At 46.8% G+C, this 14529-nt stretch overlaps 2 protein-coding genes across 4 annotated transcripts; one reads left to right on the plus strand and one right to left on the minus strand.

The window, feature by feature from the left end:
* The first annotated feature begins 238 nt into the window (after positions 1-238).
* Positions 239-7652, plus strand: adat1 (adenosine deaminase tRNA specific 1). Of its 3 annotated transcripts, XR_008339200.1 has the most exons (10): positions 240-470; positions 1097-1165; positions 1464-1518; positions 1643-1773; positions 2155-2797; positions 2877-3022; positions 3156-3255; positions 3769-3855; positions 5021-5299; positions 5380-5475. XR_008339200.1 is itself a non-coding variant. In XM_053427597.1 (9 exons), exons 1-9 carry the CDS (start codon positions 347-349, stop codon positions 5510-5512), a joined length of 1488 nt encoding a protein of 495 aa, XP_053283572.1. In that variant the 5' UTR covers positions 239-346; the 3' UTR covers positions 5513-7652. The 3 variants fall into 3 exon arrangements, 2 of the variants coding, with proteins under 2 accessions (XP_053283572.1, XP_053283573.1); XM_053427597.1 differs by lacking the exon at positions 5021-5299 and having other exon boundaries at positions 239-470; positions 5380-7652; XM_053427598.1 differs by having other exon boundaries at positions 5021-5456.
* Positions 6384-14119, minus strand: gabarapl2 (GABA(A) receptor-associated protein like 2). The gene is made up of 4 exons (XM_053426337.1): positions 13897-14119; positions 11999-12054; positions 8847-9019; positions 6384-8069 (listed from the first exon to the last, which is right to left on the minus strand). Exons 1-4 carry the CDS (start codon positions 14117-14119, stop codon positions 7955-7957), a joined length of 567 nt encoding a protein of 188 aa, XP_053282312.1. The 3' UTR covers positions 6384-7954.
* Between the last annotated feature and the right edge of the window lie 410 nt (positions 14120-14529).

Here is a 14529-nt window from a genome sequence, read left to right on the forward strand (position 1 = left end):
TCCCTCTGTACTGTATTTTTTAAGCTAATATCAAATCTGCTGATGTTATTAATCTTGGTTTCCAAATACAAAACTAGAACAATAGAGAATAATCTTTAATCTGTAATAATCTGTAATCCAGAAACAAAGGATCTTTATTGTGAAAGGTAAACCAGTCTTCCGGTAGCAGCGACCGGAAGTGTTTCCTCTTCTTCTTCTCGAGCAGTTCTCCGGTAGAACGGTTTGTTTATTAAACCGGTTTGAATCTTGTCAAACTTTATTTTTGTTCTGATCACGTGATTTCTGATCCATTAAGAAACTTCTTCTCTTAGTTAAATCCCAGCGGCTCCGGGTCCTTCGCTCCAACATGGCGGACGCGGATGAAATCGCCCGGTTGTGCTACGCGCGTCTGGAGGCGCTGCCCCGCAGAGGGAGGCCCGAGGCCGGCAGGGAGTGGAGCCTGCTGGCCGCGGTGCTCCAGACTGACTCAGGTTCGACTGAGGAGGAGAAACACGCTCCACAGGAAACTCCTCTATCCTCATTTAATATGTTCCCATCTCCTTCTTCTCTGGAGGATCAGTAAAGTCCCGAAGGTCCATAAAACTGATCTGATCTCAAATCAGCAACAAGTCAGTTCAAAGTGCTTCACAAAGATATAAAATACATCATGACCACACAAGACGATGACAAGTGAAAGCTTTTAAAATAAATCAAACATACATAGAGAATAAAAGATGATCAGCAGCAGACTGACCTCACTTCTTTATTCACCTTTTATTTATTCGTTGCACAGCCTTCATATCTCATAAAGGTTTGTGTTGGAACTTCCTCTGTTCATTCTTTACAAATTAAACATGGCTTCCTCAAAGGCACCAAAACAACACAATACAAGAAGCATTTAAAAAGAAAGACTAACAGAGAATAATAATGAATGAATCCATTAAATGAGAAATAAAAGAGTGAAGATCCCAGTGCAGTGTGAGGATGAGACGTGAACGAGATCAACACAAACCCATGAATCTATTTAGAGATATGAAAGATGAGGATCTTTAAAGGTGTAATATGTTATAAATGGCATTTTAATCCATTTAATCCATTTAATCTTTTCTTTTCACAGTTAAGACGGAGGTCGTTTCCCTGGGAACTGGAACCAAATGTATTGGACAGTCACACATGAGTCCTAATGGTGTGTGTGCTGTGAACTTTATGACCACAGCTGGAGTCTTTTTATGTCTTCTTCACCCATTAAGTTTATTATAATAGAATTATTCTATTTTAGTTTTTCATTATTTCATATTAAATTTGGATTCATTTAAATGCAGTTGTCTGGAAAAGTTCATTCCCCTGTGCTGGTTTCCAGTCGTCTCTCAGATTCAGATCTCAGTTCACAACCAGGAGGGTTTGAAGGGACCTGAGGTGCCCCCCCCCCCCCGACCTAAAGGAAATATACGAGAACAAATCATTACAATCTTTCATCCCTGCAGGCGATGTCCTCAACGACAGTCATGCAGAAGTCATTGCCAGGAGAGGATGTATCAGGTCTGTGTCTTTGTTCAGTTGAATGTGTGACTGTGTGTCTATGGCAGGTTGATATGGTTTATTCATTCTGTTACTTGTGTGTGTGTGTGTGTCTGTGTGTGTGTGTGTTTGTGTGTGTGTGTAGATACCTGCTCCAGCAGCTGCACAGGGCCGTGAGCGGAGGCCACAGCTCTGTGTTTTGTCCGTCGGAGGAGCAGGGGAAGTGGAGGCTTCAGCCGGGAGTTTCCTTCCTCTTCTTTACCAGTCACACTCCCTGTGAGTCCAGTTTGCTCCCAGTTCACCTGCTGTCTCACAGAGTTCTTACCAATGAGCAGAGCTGGATATAAGTCAGTAGATATCTACTTTATAAGATACTGTCTCAGGGTTTTTTAGAGTTGATATTTGATCCTTTAAATACAAATTGAATTGTGGAAAATCTATATTAATTTAATTCAGCCCTATAAATGACTTCCAGCATCTTATGTGCCACGATCCACAGGATTTAAATCAAGTTATGGTTTATTCTTGTTCATATGAAGAACAAAGCTTGAATCTCCTGTGTGGATCTAATGCTTCAGGGATTTGTATTTTTACCAGAGAGCTTTAAGTCCCTGTGTTTGGTCCAGAATCATAATCAGTCCTCCTGTCTTCTACCAGGTGGTGACGCTTCCATCATCCCCATGACTGACAGCCCGTCTCTGCCCCGCCCCCCTGTCGCCTCTGTAAAGGGTCGTGAAGGGACGGGAGCAGGAGGAGATCTGAAAAGGAAATCTGAGGTTCCAAGCGAAGGGCCACACACCAAGCTGGCTCGTGTGGACAAACAGGAGACGGCAGAGACGAGGACAGAGGACAGAGGAGACACAAAAACATCATTCCCCTCAAATTCATGTAGAAGTGAAGGTCAATCTGAGACTCAAGCCACAGGAACACCAGATGAAACTGTCTCACATGCTTCAGCACAGCTGGAGAGAACAAGCAGAGGCCCCTCTGACAGCGCTGGGCTGAGTGGTCGGGTCCCTGACGTTCACAGAACGGGGGCCAAGTGTGTCCCTGGGGGGGCAGCCGACCCTCTGCAGCCCGGGACCGGGTACCACAGCACAGGGGTGCTACGGGTGAAGCCTGGTCGAGGTGAACCCACTCTCTCCCTGTCCTGTACTGACAAGCTGTCCCGTTGGGCAGTGCTGGGCTTCCAGGGTGCTCTGCTGTCCCATTACCTCCAGGAGGCGCTGTACTTCAGCACGGTGGTGGTGGGGAAGTGCCCGTACAGCAAAGAGGTCATGCACAGAGCTTTGGTGACAAGGTGATGGAAATGGTGGATAGAACCCAACTGAATTAGGGGTCGGAGCAGAACTTGATTCTAGTCCTCATGTGATCCTCAGGTGTTCCCATGTGACCGACCTCCCTGCTGGTTTCTCTGTGAGTCCACCAGAGCTGCTCCAGTCCAGCCTGGAGTTCCGCTTCAGCCAGGCCCAGACCGAGCTGCAGCACCAGGCCACACAGGGACGCATCTCCCCCTGTGGGGCAGGTAGTGTTATCCAGCCCGATATCTGTCACACAGAACCAATACAGCCAGGATCAAATCTCTGTTTGTGAAGTCAAATTAATAATATAAAGGAAAAACTTAAATGAAGAATAACAAAGCGTTTTTTTTCTTTCAGCCATCAGTTGGTGTAATGTGGCTGAACAGCCAGTAGATGTCACTGCCAACGGCTACAAGCACGGAGTCACAAAGAAGGTGGTGGGCACAGCGAAATCCAGGTGGAGCCAAAACACTCATTTTACATTTGATCATAAAGAGAAGTTCACACATTCCTTAACCCAGTACAGATACTGTTGGTAAAAACGACTCAAGTAAAAGTAAAAGTACTGATTCAACCTCTTTACTCCAGTAATTTTTTCTAAGTTCAGGCTCTGAACCGAACTCAAAGAGTAAAAGTAAAAAGTTTCCCTGTGAAGGTCATCGTCACATTAATGAAGTTCAAAGACTTTTTCACTTTAACCAAGATGAGTTCAAATCAACTAGAAAACATGTTAAAGCAAGAAAAGATGTAATGATGACATCCAACCAGCTGACAAATGAATGCTACTGTTTTCTGAGTAGGTGTAAAAGTAGATCTAGTATAGAAAAAAGTACATGAATAAAGTACCGTAACAATTAACACAGTGTGACTTAGTTACTTCCCACCTCTGAGTATTTATAGATTCATATGAGAATTCACAGCTGATGGATTGAGTGAATGTTCTGTGAAATGTGTGTGACTGTGTCTCCAGGTCTCTTCTGTGTAAACTGGAGCTGTTCCACTCGTTCCTGTCTCTGGTTTCAGCCACGGAGCCGTCAGCACGTCCCAGATCCCTGAGGTAAGAGACAAGAGACAAGAGGCTCTTTCATAACCTCCCCCAGGTCTGAAGGACGATTCAACCCCCCCCCCCAACCCCCCCACACACACACACACACACACACATGCGCTAACAACATTTTCAGCAGAGTCTGTTTTTTCACCTTTTACAGAGATTTGTGTAGAATTCAACTCTTGCTTGTGCTTCGAACATTTGTTTTTATTTGTTTCAGTTCGTTCTCGTCTCACTCATGTTTCTGATCAGTTTGGTTTGAATTAGTTAGTTGATGAAAACAGGCTGAGACGGTTAGTGTAGGTAGTTGGTTCTGAGAAGTCAAGGATGCCCTTATTTTGAAGAGCAGGGCTCAGACAGGAGGATGTAGATAAACAGGCGGACGGGTCCAGAACCGACAGGCTTCAGGAAGGGATCACGTTTATTTACCAGAGAGAAGCCATCACCCTTTGGATTTTGATCTTAGAGTCAGATTCCTTTTCTCTGTGCCTCAGTTTTCATTTGTTTTAAATGAAGAGTTTTATTTCTCTCTTTTCTGACGACAATCAGCCACTAAAGTTTATATAATTAATATATATCTATGTCTGATGGTTGTATAAGCCGAGCTGGATAAAAAATATTTTTATATGGAACCACTTTTGTGATCCAGTTTCTCTATTTATAGAGAACAAGAGGCTCTTCCACTGTCGCACACACACACTCTGTAACATAAAGAGTGTTTGTGTCGTGTCACAGAGTCACTGAAGGAATCTGATCCCTCAGGGCGGGAGGAGCAAGGCCATTGCACCTGGGAAATAAAGGAACGCACAGGAAGATGAGTGTACTGATAACATGGAGCCCATTAACCTTGTGTGTATCGTGTTGTCCTCACTCTGATTCCTTTAAATGAGCACAGTAAGGTCCCTCTGCAGTTTGAGGGGGAAATGAAAACCAGGCAGAAAGAGGAAGCTGATAAATACATAACTGACAATTCAGAAAACCAGTTCAGCCATTAGTGAGTCGTCCTGGAACTCTTCTACAATTTTCAGTCACATTACATAGTGTGTGTTTACATTCTGAGGTGCAGAGCGAAGTTAGAAAACATTGTGTTCATCCTCCCTGGTTTATCTGCACTGAAGATTTCATAGTCAGTCATTATCAGCACCTGTGACTCCCCTGGATATCTGTGTCCCAGTCCGATATCGTGAAAGATCCTGAGGTTTGACCCAGTTACTGCCCAGTGCTGGATCCAAGGACCTTGAAGAAGACATGCCCCCCCCCCCTCAGCTGCAGAGCACTGGTGGTTTCAAGTCGATAAGATAAGCAGATTGTTAGATATGAGTTCCACTCCCACAGACGGATGTTTGTGGAGTCAGTTGGTAGATTCAAGAAAGTGAACAAGCTGATCTGATGAGGCCGAGGAAAACCTGAAACCACCAATCAGCCGTCCTCTAACACAGGAGGAGCTTCATCGGTAACACACGCTCAGGTTATTAAACTGCTGTAACACCACAGACCCACCTTCTGAGTCAGTTCTGTTCTGTGTCTGTCCAGGAGCAGCGAGCTTCGGACCTACTGGGACTACAAGCAGGCGTCCAGCTCGTACCAGCAGGCCTGGCAGCAGCTGCACAGCCAGGCCTTCCCTCTGTGGCCGCGCAGCGACAGGAAGCTGCTTCTCTTCCACTGAGATCCCTCTCGGCTGCTCAGGCCCACGGAGCTCTGCCTCAGAATCTTCTTCATCATGTGACACTTTTATTAAATGACAAACTTCATCTGCACAGTGTTGATTTCCTGACAGCTGGCGGGTCGAAGTTTGAGCTATGGTGGATAAATATTGTTTGGTTTTGTGCGTCTGTCTCCGTCACCCGGGAAGTCGCTGCTGGCCGCCGTGGTCCCGCTGTCCTCAGAGGTCGATGACCGTTGTTCTCTGTCCTCAGACGACTGCTTTGTTTTCATTGTGTGTGTAACGTGTTGTGACTGCAGCGGAAAATCAGTTTCCTCTGATTCCACGTTAGAATAAACTCCTTCCCTCCGACAGACTGAGGATCTGTTGTGTTACAGCTTCAGCTCAGCAGATTGTCGCAGGTTGTGATCAGGATGCTTCACATTGTGTATTTAATGCTTTAAAAAGAGCTGCAGTCTTTACATTTATGATTTATGTTTTCATCTTTGACACACACACGACCACATCTTATTGAAACTTGGTAGAATGATGTGGTCAAAGAAGAAAGCGTTAAGTTTCGGGGCAGGTCCAGGATGTTTTAATGATACATGTTTCAAACCCCAACCCACTGCTTTAAGTTACTTTAGGTTGGGTTTGAACTGGTTTGAACTGGTTTGGACTGGGTGTGAACTGTGGTTGTCAGGTTAATGTTGATCAGCCCAACAGGAAATGAAACGTGATTGGCAGAAACGTACATCGTGCTAAACGTGTCCTAACCTGCGATACAAGAGAAAAATGGAACTCTGCTCTACAGCACTACTAGTGGTCAGAACCTGCACATGGTCCCTTTAGTTTTGACCAAATGTAAAAAGTTGGAACATCAGATTCAGACACGTTTCATTTTGTTTTGACTTTTATTGGTCAGGTCTTCCAGCTGCCTCACCTTTTTCAAATATCTAAAACTCTGCTACTTTTCATTTTTAAATATATTTAACGATCATACAACACAGATGAAACAAAACAATCCTCCATATCATAGCATTCCATCATCATTATATTGCACTTGTACAGAGCATCTAGAGGCAGCCTTGTGGACCGGCAGGTGTGTCGCTCTGATTCAGAACCAGAAGCTTCAGCTGTGGTCAGAACGCCAGCGACAGATTCATCCAGAGAGAGAGAGAAGATGCTTTCTGGTTTCAGGCCAAAGACCCGAGCAGCACTGCACTGGGAACACTGGACGTGGCTTTTGGTTTTCATGGGATTCAAACTCTGCACAGGATAAATCTGCCTCCGGTGATTTTATTCACAAACATGTTCAACTCTTAAATCTGCAGCGACAGGGTTGAACGTTGTGTATCTGGTAAAAACCTCAGGATAACAAAGCTCGTGATGTTGTTGTCATGCACCTGTTTGATGTGTGTGTGTGTGTGTGTGTGTGTGTGTGTGTGTCACAGCTCAGACAACACGCAGCTGCCTCGTGTTTGTGTCTCAGTGGGGTGTAAACAGTTGTTCTGGTTCTCTTCCAGTGCAACATAGTGAGTCACTGGACCACTGATGGGTTTTCAAGTTGATGAACTTTGACCTTTGACCTTTAACTCCATCAAGGCAGCAACAGAAAACTGCTCAAGGTTAAATACAGAACATGCATCAAATTTAAATCAACTTAAAAATAACCTTGTGTTGGGAGTTCATTAGCGGTTCACTCGGGTACATGTTGGCGTCACAGGTCTGAATCCTGGGTGGAGTCTAATGTTAGCAACACCCTGAGCGGAACACACGCTCTACACCCGCTGCCTCCTCGCCACTTTACAGCCCCGCCCCCTCAGTCACCACGCCAGCAGCCGGCTCCGCCCCCTGTCACATGCTTATAGGCGCTGGAGTGGACGTGTTGAGTTAAATATCTAAGTCTTAATACATGAAATATAAATACATCCATAATGAGATTAATGACTGATTGAATATATGATCACAGGATTTCTCTCAACATCGTGTCGTGTGTGATGATGCGTGTGCGTGTTCTTTTATTTGAGTCCGACACTGATGACGTTAATAAAACTAATGAGGAGTGATGTGCTCATTATGTGTGGTGATTATTCTTATTTTATGTCATGGCAGTGTTAAAGATATTTCTCTCCTTTAAACAGTTAAACCATTAATTGATCTGGGCCTTCGAAAAAATGACATGTTGTAGCATCATATGTTGCATCATATTGTGTGTGTGTGTGTGTGTGTGTGTGTGGTATCAAAACATTTTCCATAAATGCAGATTGCCGTTAGTGTACGTGCGTTATCTACATGACACTTGTAAAGACCTGCGTCGGGCCCTGCTGTGTGTGTGTGTGTGTGTGTGTGTGTGTTGTGTGTGTGTGTGTGTGTGTGTGTGTGTGTGTGTGTGTGTGTGTGTGTGTGTGTGTGTGTGTGTGTGTGTGTGTGTGTGTGTGTGTGAGACTGGTGTTCAGATGAGCATTAACCACGTGTTGTGTGAAAGTTGTTGTAACCGAAGGTGTTCTCTCCGCTGTAGGCCACGTACAGGAAACCGTCCTCGTCCTTTTCCTTGTCGTAGAGCTGGCCCATGGTCAGACTGCAACACACAACACAACAGGATCCACTGATTAGATAACACACACACACACACACACACACACACACACTAGTTCTGCCGCAGCATTGTGACATTATGTCTCTTGTGAACTCTTTATCTTGAGAACGCTTGGAGAGAATCTGAGACTCAGTTGAGCTGATTAGATTTGTTGGTCCCAGTGACCTCAGGGTCATGGACCACGGAGCTGTGACCCTTGACCTCTGCGTGTTCCATTTTTAATGTGAAGATACAAGCACTTGGCCAGTCGTGAGTCAGCCTGTGCCCCAGTAAGTGATTCTGGACACACTGGTATCAGAGTCTCACTGGTGGTGGACCAGTGGGACACGACGCTGTGGGAAGCAGGTCAGATTCCTCAGATCCACTCGCTGTGGTTCTGGTGTTTCAACAGATAACAGATCAACTGGGGTATGTCTGGTGTTCATGGAGAGGGCAGGTGTGGCCTCCTCCTCTTTCACAGGGGGGGGGGGGGGGGGTAAAGACACACACAAATGAATGGGACGTTCACTCTGAGTTCGCCTGGTAGTAGTAGCAGTAGTAATAGGATACAATCAGTAAATGTGGGTAAATAAAACACAAACTGAGTTAAAGTGAAGCTGAGATTAGTTTTTTGTGGGCGTGGATTCGTCTCTGGCTGAGTGTGTGTGTCCGAGCCCGGTTGTGTGATAAATCTGTTGCAGGTGGAACCAGGCGGCCTCTCCACGGCTTCATGACCCACCTGGTTGAACTGGGACCAGTGAAGGTGGGCGTGGCTCTCACCTGGACTGGGGCACGGTTTTGTCGACGAAGAGGAAGATGGCTTTCTCTGAAGGCAGCTGGATGCGTTTCCTGATGATCCACATGAACTGGGCCACTGTGATGTCAGAGGGCACCAGGTACTTCCTCTTATCGATGTCCACGATCTGAGAGCCGGAGACCTTCTCCACTATCACCTGCAGCACACACGTAACACACGTTAACACACGTAACACACGTTAACACACGTTAACACACGTTAACACACGTCAACACACGTCAACACACGTTAACACACACAGTCCAGAAGAAGCAGTTTCACAGGTTCTTTTCATTTTACTGCTGAAACAGAACATTTATGTTTTGCTTTCGGAAAGACGTCAACATTTTGTGACATGTTGTGTAGTGAGTGTTCAACAAGGAACATGTGGGGAACATCCAGACGAGGGGCGGAGCCTGTAGAGCAGCAGGGGCGGAGCCTGTAGAGCAGCAGGAGGCCGGACATGACGTATAAACTCTGCTGTGGAAAGATCATTGTTGTTGTTTACATCTCCTCCACACGGGCGTCGGCCCTCATCACCAGAAGATCTGGAACCTCCTCGTGTTTCCAAGTGGACGTCTTCGTCTTCTACGTGTCCGGCTCCTCTTCTTCATCCTGAGATGTTTGTGTTCTTCAGTTTCACGTCACGTGTTAGAAACCTCATCAACACGTCCACTCGCTCACTGGGAAGCTTCCACACATTGTCCTGCTGGTTCCTCACATGGACTCACTCTGACATGTTACACACATTTTACCAGGAGGCCCCACAATCATTGTTCCCACTGATAAAAGGCTGTAGACACGTGTCTCAGACCTTCACCCTGAAAGACCTTCTCAAATTACAGTAATTTGATCAATGGCTCAGATTAAAATATTAGTTTGTGCAGCTTTAAAGTCTCAACAGAACCTGATGGTTTGGTTGGAATCAGGTGGTTCAGGTCTCTTGTCTCATTTTTCATTTCGAGGGGGAAGCTGGATTCGTCTTCCACTCGGCAGTCGTCCCTTTGAACAGGTGCAGAAAGGAACACAATGTCTTTGTGGTTATTGTCCGTCACACAAAGCCTCTGGGTTTGTGTTTCCTCAGGTCAGGCAGTTTAAATGTGAATGTGACCTGAGGTCAGTGTCTACGAGTAGTTTAACATCCGTCCACACTGTGACGCCGGCTGGGGGGGGGGGGGGACATGTCACAGACGTCTCTACAAATATTTGTTTGTCATTTTGTTTTTTTATTCCTCAAAGGTTTTCCCTTCAGAAGTATTAATGTGTGACATTGTGAAAGAACCGGGATCACAGCAGCATTTAGACCCAGGGGGATTTTTTGCCAATAGAAAAATGATAAGTTGATAATTATATGTGAAAAGAGCTCATCAGTCATTAGAGTCCATCTCCTCAACAGTCTGTTAAATTCACATGATCATAAATATCAGATCCATGAATCTCTGAGGAATCGGTGAAATGTAAAAAAGCCAGTTATGGATTTTTGGAGCCGGATGCTGATCCTAATATCGGAAAGGAAAAGTTTTCTTATGCTGTTACACATATTAAACCCTCATGACGAAGAAATGAAACTGAGTCTTGATATTTTACAGTTAAACCATAAATTATCATTATTATTATAAATATAAAGAGATAGATAAGGAGAACTTGAATTGAGAAAATTATTGACTATTCAAAAGAGAATAATATGCAAATGTTCTCTGTTTGAAATTAAGTTTTTTAACAGAAATGTAGAAACTGATGTTTGTGTGAGCTCATTCATCAGTCAGCTCTTTACAGTGTGATGCTGATCTGATGCACCTTTCTCCAGAGATGATACGTTTCCATCTTTCACATCAGCAGGTGTGATGGGGAGGTGAGGAGGTGAGGAGGTGAGGAGGAGGGGAGGTGAGGAGGAGGGGAGGAGAGGAGGTGAGGAGGTGAGGAGGAGGGGAGGTGAGGAGGTGAGGAGGAGGGGAGGAGGGGAGGTGAGGAGGAGAGGAGGTGAGGATATAAGAAGGTGAGGAGGAGGGGAGGTGAGGAGGTGAGGAGATGAGTAGGTGAGGAGGAGAGGAGGTGAGGAGATGAGGAGGAGAGGAGGAGAGGAGGTGAGGAGATGAGGAGGTGAGGAGATGAGGAGGTGAGGAGGTGAGATGAGGAGGAGAGGGGGTTAGGAGATGAGGAGGTGAGGAGATAAGAAGGTGAGGAGGAGGGGAGGTGAGGAGATGAGATGAGGAGGTGAGGAGGTGAGGAGGTGAGGAGGTGAGGAGGAGAGGAGCTGAGTGTGTGTGTAAGGGTAGTGTGTGACAGGAAGTGTAGTATCAGCATCCGGATCCAGAAATCCATAACTGGCTTTTTTACGTTTCACCGATTCCTCAGAGATTCATGGATCTTGGTGAAAAAAGAATCAGACGTGTGTAGAAGACTGATATTTATGATCAGGTGAATTTAACAGACTGTTGAGGAGATGGACTCTAATGACTGATGAGCTCTTTTCACATATAATTATCAACTTATCATTTTTCTATTGGCAAAAATTCCCCCTGGGTCTAAATGCTGCTGTGATCCCGGTTCTTTCACAATGTCACACATTAATACTTCTGAAGAGAAAACCTTTGAGGAATAAAAATAAAAAATATGACAAAGAAATATGAGCAGCCGAGTTTATAAAGTTGCAAAGAGACGTCTGTGAGATGTCCCCGCCCCCTCAGCCGGCGTCACAGTGTGGACGGATGTTAAACTACTCGTAGACACTGACCTCAGGTCACATTCACATTTAAACTGCCTGACCTGAGGAAACACAAACCCAGAGGCTTTGTGTGACGGACAATAACCACAAAGACTTCGTGTTCCTTTCACACAGGAAGAAGGTTCAAACCTCTGGGCCCCTCTGTGCAGTTTCCATGAGGAGTCACTTCCTCCTGCTGGTTTGACTGGGAGTGAGGACAGGCTCTAAATGTCAGAGACTGATGAGCTGTCCAACGCTGCTGGGACTGGCTCAGCTGTCAATCAAGACTCACCCTGTCACTCTCTCCTTAGCTCTACACTTCCTGTCACTCAGTACCCCTACACACACACACTCACTACACCTACACAGACTCACACACACACTCTCTCTCTCACACACACACTCTCTCTCACACTCTCTCTCTCTCTCCACCGGTACTCTGTCGGGATATTTGCTGCGTATTTTGGCCGACTCCACACATCGGTGCTCTGAGGGAGAGAGAGAAAACAAACAGGAAGTCAGAGATTACAGGGATGAGTGATCACCTCCTCATCTCCTCATCTCCTCTCCTCCTCACCTCCTCATCTCCTCTCATCCTCACCTCCTCACCTACTCTCCTCGTCACCTCCTCTCCTCCTCTCCTCCTCATCTCCTCACCTCCTCACCTACTCATCTCCTAACCTCCTCTCCTCCTCACCTCATCTCCTCACCCCCATCCCCTCCTCTCCTCCTCACCTCCTCATCTCCTCACCTCCTCCCCTCCTCACCTACTCTCCTCATCACCTCCTCATCTCCTCACCTCCTCCCCTCCTCCCCTCCTCACCTACTCTCCTCATCACCTCCTCATCTCCTCACCTCCTCCTCACCTCACCTCACCTCCTCACCTCACCTCCTCTCCTCCTCATCTCCTCCTCACCTCACCTCCTCTCCTCCTCATCTCCCCACCTCCTCTCCTCCTCACCTCACCTTCTCTCCTCCTCATCTCCTCACCTCCTCCCCTCCTCCCCTCCTCACCTACTCTCCTCATCACCTCCTCATCTCCTCACCTCCTCCTCACCTCACCTCCTCTCCTCCTCATCTCCTCCTCACCTCACCTCCTCTCCTCCTCATCTCCTCCTCACCTCACCTCCTCTCCTCCTCATTTCCCCACCTCCTCTCCTCCTCACCTCACCTTCTCTCCTCCTCATCTCCTCCTCACCTCACCTCCTCACCTCCTCCTCTCCTCCTCACCTCACCTTCTCTCCTCCTCATCTCCTCCTCACCTCACCTCCTCTCCTCCTCACCCCCTCACCTCCTCTCCTCCTCACATTCCTCTCCTCCTCACCTCATCTCCTCACCCCCTCACCTCCTCTCCTCCTCACCCCCTCACCTCCTCTTCTCCTCACCTCCTCTCCTCCTCTCCTCTTCACCTACTCATCTCCTCACCTCCTCTCCTCCTCATCTCCTCCCCTCCTCACCCCCTCACCTCCTCTTTTCCTCACCTCTTCTCCTCCTCACCTCCTCTCCTCCTCTCCTCCTCACCTACTCATCTCCTCACCACCTTTCCTCCTCACCTCCTCTCCTCCTCTCCTCCTCACCTCCTCATCGCCTCCCCTCCTCTCCTCCTCACCTCCTCCCCTCCTCACCTCCTCCCCTCCTCTCCTGTAGTGTCACCAGCACTTTACTGGATCACCACAGCTTTAAGAGACTGAACCCCGGCTTCACATCCGATCCCAGGCTGAGTCTCTTGATTGAGTCTAGACCCTGAACTCCAGCCGTTCGTCACATGAACGTTAACCAGTGATAAACTGGTTTCACTGAACATGTGATGGTGAATCTCTGTGGGAGCAGCCTGACACGGAGCAGAAGCCAGAGGGGGCTCAATGGAGGATCAGGATTTCATTCACCCAGATAAAAGACTCACACGTAGAAAAACCTCTCTCTCCGTCTTCCTTCTTCTGTTAGGAAACTTGATTTGATCTGAATCTGAAGAGATAATGAAACTCTACAGAGTTCGTCTGCTGTGAGAACACGAGCAGAGAACTTTACCCTGAACTCAAATCTGGATTCAGATCGATTAATATTAGTGGTAGATGAGTTATAAGCTCTAAAAGTTATGTGAGGAAAACCTTCTGGATCAAGTTCACACTGACGACTGATTTTCTGTTTCTCTTGATATCGTTTTATACAAACTGAAAACTACCTTCTTAATGTTCAAAGTGCGGTGGCCCTGAAGGGAAAATCCCAAAACACAAGTAACACAAAGAAAACACAACAGGTGTCGAGTTTTCTCACTGGTCTGTTTTTTTAAATGTGGTAGGTTTTGTATTTGTTGTGTTATTGTCCCTGACTTGTCTCCTGAGCTGTTCTGTGATTCTTCACCTCAGGACCTCTGAGCTCCAGCAGCTTCCATGAATCTGCTGAGTCAGTGAAGGTCCCACACGGAGGTGTGATGGTGCAGAAGAAGGCCTCGCTCCTGGTGGAGGTCAGCTGACTGTCAGCTGACTGACGGCTGAGCGACACCACGACACCGGGGATCGAACATGTGATGCTAGTAACTGTAGCTTCAGACATTAGCAGCTCAGGGTTCCAGCAGCATGCAGCATGTGAGCAGGAGGAGATGACGAGGCAAGAAACACAATGTACACAGGAGGAGGAGAGGAGGAGGAGAAGTAGGAATATTAGAGGAAGAGAAGAGGAAGAAAGGAGGAAAGGAGGAGGAATGAGGAGGAAGGAGAAGGGAGGAGGAGGATGAGCAGGAGAGGAGGAGAGGAGAAGTAGGAATATTAGAGGAAGAGAGGAGGAAGAGAGGAGGAAGGAGGAGGAGAGGAGGAGGATGAGGAGGAAGGAGGAAGAGAGGATGAGGAGGAGAGGAGAAGTAGGAATATTAGAGGAAGAGAGGAGGAAGGAGGATGAGGAGAAGGAGGAAGAGGGAGGAGAAAAGGGAGAGAGGAAGAAGAGGAGGAAGAGAGGAAGAAGAGGAG

Source organism: Pleuronectes platessa, chromosome 7 (assembly GCF_947347685.1).
Source record: "Pleuronectes platessa chromosome 7, fPlePla1.1, whole genome shotgun sequence".
NCBI classification, from domain to species: domain Eukaryota; kingdom Metazoa; phylum Chordata; class Actinopteri; order Pleuronectiformes; family Pleuronectidae; genus Pleuronectes; species Pleuronectes platessa.